Raw genomic sequence first — 4,474 nt, forward strand, 5'->3', positions numbered from 1 at the left:
TTTTTTATTCAGAAACGCAGCTGAGCTCGTGAGACGGATATTGTAGCCATTTTTTTGGCATTTTTGCTTCCCATTAACAATAGATTATTGTAGTTTCTTCTTAGTAATTAATTAATATATTTAGTTGTTCATCTATTTATTCAGTGTCTTCTTTAATTATGTGTAGCTAAACCCATTAGCTAGGGTTGTGGCCCAACCCTAATGTGGGTAATTGATAGGTGTTGTCATCTAGGGTTGGATTGATATTTGGTTTTTGCTATTTGGGTTGATTTCATGTTTTTTTTCAAGAATTGATGGTTGCAAACACTGATTCAAGCTTAGTGGGTTTAACTCTTCTCGAAAGAGAGAGTTTATGACCCCAAAATTGACCCAACAAGGAATTGGGATGGACCCATGAGAAATGGTAGTCCCAATTAATGGGTTAAATCTCGAGAGAGTAATCACCCTACTTGAACCTAGTTGTTTGGTCTCATTGGGCTACCCAATTGATCTCGAGAGAGTCAATTGGGAAAAATCACTCTCTCTACCGAGAGGTGTGAGAGTGGGTGCAATAGTGCAACAGTTACAGCATAATCCCCAAATATGTCAATCTATCCTTACTAACATTTACCCGTCAATTAGCCACCTAGGTGATGCTACGACCCTAGTGCTCTTCTACCCATTAATTACAACTTAGCAATATTCTATTAGCATACTTTAACTTTAATCCTTAGTTTTATAATAGTAGTTATAAATACAAAAACTCAAAAAATGTTTGAAGTGACATTAGAAGCACAACCGCAACTCTAGGCTAGACAGAAAATACAACTCCACTACTAGCTCCCTGTGGAAATTCGATCTCGGACCTCTATTCGGGTAAAAGCTATTGTGATCCGCTCTTCCTACCATAGCGTAGTGTCGAGTCGGCAGCGATCAAAAACCAATGGAATATTTGATGTTGGAGATCTTGGCTGTTGAAGTGAAGCAAGGGAATAAATCAACTAATCAGTTTAAGGCCATCTCATTCAATCATGTTTCGGATGCCATTAAGCAACAATTAGGAATGGAGGAGTGTACACCTAAGCATGTGGAGAATCATCTCAAAACACTAAGAAGCACATGGAATACAATGCAAACTCTACTAAATAAAAGTGGTCTTGGATGTGATGATAGCTTGAAGATGATTACTGCCAGTCCTAGAGTTTATGCTTTACACGTTCAGGTAAAATATTTATATATATATATACTTTCCTTATAGTTATTACATAGTTGTAGTAATAATTACATAACTCTTGTTTGTGACCAAGTATTTTCACCTTAATCTAGTCCTGCCCATGTTGAATCTGTATATGATTTCTTCAAATTTGATTTGGCTACATCCCCAGAAGAAACTCGAGGTTTAATTCTTAGATGCCCTCAAATTCTTGAATCCAATGTCCCCTTCTGCCTGAGGTTAGATTTTTGCAAGGTATTGGCTTTTCCTATGAAGAATCAACTAAATTTTGTGCTAGATTTGTCACATAGCTTCTGCACGCTGCTGCCCCTCTAGTGTATATATGGATAAATGCAGAGAGTTTAGGTTAGGATGAGGTTTCAGAGGAACCTTTGATTCATGTGATCATTAAACAAAGAGTTCTTGCTTTGCTTAACATAGTGTTATGTGCTTCCCTGTGTGCTAATTTGTTTGGTTAAGGCTTCTTACGAAGGAGATTTATGTATGCTTACCATTTTGAAATGCTTAGAAACTGGAATGTTTGTTCTACTTTACATAAATGTAGTTTGTTGCCTAACCAATAGTGGTGATATTATCTAAGCTTTGGGTGAATTATGGAATGTTAGGATGAGGTTTGAGAGAGCCAGATTTTGTGGCAAATTTTCTGATTCATCTAATTTTAAAGCAGTTGTTGTGGGGACCTTAGAATATTTACAGTCAAGAATCAGAAATTCTAGTAAGTCCTCTGCTTTAGTAATTTGAAGACAGTTATAGAGAATAGGAAACTTATGTTATTATTTTCTGTATCTGGTGTTATTGCTGCCTGTCGGTTTTGGACTTCCAAGCATGTTTTAGTTACTGTTTTCTTGTCATGTGATTATTTAGATCCAATATTTTTTGTATTGTTTTGTGTAGAGCTATTTATTTCCATGTAAAATGATAAAAATAATATCCATGTGATCATATATGATTGAAGTTTCCTTTTATGTCTAAAGTCTAATGTCAATCTGATAATTAACATATTCATGTATTTACATGTAATACCATAATTTTATATCCATGTTATATGACTATTTCTAATGGTGAAAGATATCTTTATTATTCTTTGTCCTTGGTGTCTAGCACCACATGCTAGTGTCAAATTTGAATTGCTATAAACTTGTCGTTTGCTGAGAAAGCTAACACGTTGATTATTTTGTTATTGTCTTGCTTGTCCCGTTCTTATACTTTTTGATTTGTCGTTGTATTGTAGGCTCATCCTACTCATGAGAAGTTCATTAATAGAAAGATTGAAATGTTTTAAGAAATGTCCCTTGTGTGCGGGAATGATCGAGCTAGGGGTGATTGTGCTAAGTCCCTTGATGATATAGGCTTGGATTGTAGTTCGGAGAAAGGTAATGATAATGACATTGAAGGACCATCAAAGAAAAACGATGTGCAAGACATAGTAAGTGAAACTTCTCAAGTCAAAGCAAGTCATAAAAGAAGTCGTTGTTCTAATGTACAAGATATGGTTGGTGATATATCAACAAAGCTTGGAGAAGTGGCAGCGACAATCAATAAGATAGCTGATAGTCGACTAGATATGACAAGATTGTATGAAGAAATTATGGCAACAAAAGATTATGAAGAAGAGTTCTTAGGTGAAGCTTTTGATTATTTGGTGCAAAGTGATATGTTAACTAAGGCATGCATGGCAAAAATCAGAATCTCCGCAAGGTTTGACTGGAAAGATTCAAGCGACAACACTAAAATACACAAATGGGGTTGGAAGAACAAAGCTAGAATATGAAGCAATTATTATAGAAAAATATTTTGTTGCTTGTCTAATATGGTGTGTGATACTTCTGTGATGGTTTTTCTCATGTCTACTTGCTTCTTGAGTACTCCTATATTGAGAATGGTTATTGTGGAGTTGATTATATTTCTTCTCTTTTTTCTGTGTATGAGACGTTTATCGTTGTTAACCTAAATTTTATATGTTGCAAGAGGTTATATAATAGAAATATTGTTTAGAGTACTTTTTTCTCATGTTGTAGATAGAGTATTTTCTTTTTCATTTTAACAAAATGAGTATTTTCTCTTTCTATGATATAGAAAAAGAAATTTCTTTTATTTCAACAAAATGAATAATTTTTGTGTTGTAGAAAGAGTACTTTCATTTTGTTTCAACAAGAAAAAACATTTTTTTTCTAGTTATGGACCTCAAATTTTAACGTTCTTGTGTGAAAAAGTAAATCAACATATTAGTTCTTTTGGATTTATGTGAATTTTTAGAAGAATAATTGAATTTTTGAAGAAAAATATAATTGTCTGGGGGGGGGGGGAGCACAGGACACATGGGAATTGAGGGGAGGATGGGGGTGAGGAGAGTAACATAGGAATTTATTTTCCTAAAAAAAGATTTTCTACTCTCTAACCAAACACTAGAAAACATTTTCAAGGAAAATATTTTCCAAGAAAAACATTTTCCTTCGTACCAAACACACTCATACACACCAATAATTTTCCTTGAGAATAGAGTTGTCAAATTATAATAATAAGACAAAGACATCTCCAAAGTGAGAAAGAAAAGAAGGTGGAAGCATAAATAAGTTCTACTTATTTACTCTCTTTACTTCTAATTTTATTTTATTTTATGTCAATTGTGATGTATGAAACAATATTAGGATCGAATATTCATTATATGATATCTCGTGAAAATATTTTTTAAATTGCATGCGTGTCGTAGTTTGAATAACATGTCGCTAAAGGTTAATTTTTTTTTAGTCAAATGAAATAGATCAATTGATATGTACAATTTCATTGCATGAATATAATAAAATTATGTGGAAGATTATTTTTGATGTGGTAAACATATGAACTCGGCTTATATTAATATTTTTCGATGTTGGATTGTATCTACCACACATGTTTTCACACATGACCAACTTCATATTGCACACACAAAAAAAAAACAGCAATATCGGCAACAAAAATCACGTTCATGACAAAGCAACCTAAATGGATGAGATGAACATATACCATAAACAATATCTATAAGAATGTATTAGCTTATATATGCTAAGGAGCAAATTTATAGGTAAAAATATGGGGCACGTGAACTCATGGTCTCCCTGCAAAATTAGATATTTCATGTAGATATTTTCTAAAATTGCTATAATATTAACCGGTGATACCCATGCTCAAAGAAGTTTGAATGGTGCACTTGGTTGAAGGTTGAATTAATTATCAAGAGGAATAGGGATCTATTACCACTTAATATATTTTTTTTTCTCCTTT

General features: G+C 33.3%; 1 protein-coding gene across 1 annotated transcript; it reads left to right on the plus strand.

The window, feature by feature from the left end:
- Positions 1-922: 922 nt before the first annotated feature.
- On the plus strand, positions 923-2,495 carry LOC142167456 (uncharacterized). The gene is made up of 2 exons (XM_075227606.1): positions 923-1,201; positions 2,445-2,495. Exons 1-2 carry the CDS (start codon positions 923-925, stop codon positions 2,493-2,495), a joined length of 330 nt encoding a protein of 109 aa, XP_075083707.1.
- The last annotated feature ends 1,979 nt before the right edge of the window (positions 2,496-4,474 follow it).

Source organism: Nicotiana tabacum, chromosome 12 (assembly GCF_000715075.1).
Source record: "Nicotiana tabacum cultivar K326 chromosome 12, ASM71507v2, whole genome shotgun sequence".
Taxonomy (NCBI): Eukaryota; Viridiplantae; Streptophyta; class Magnoliopsida; order Solanales; family Solanaceae; genus Nicotiana; species Nicotiana tabacum.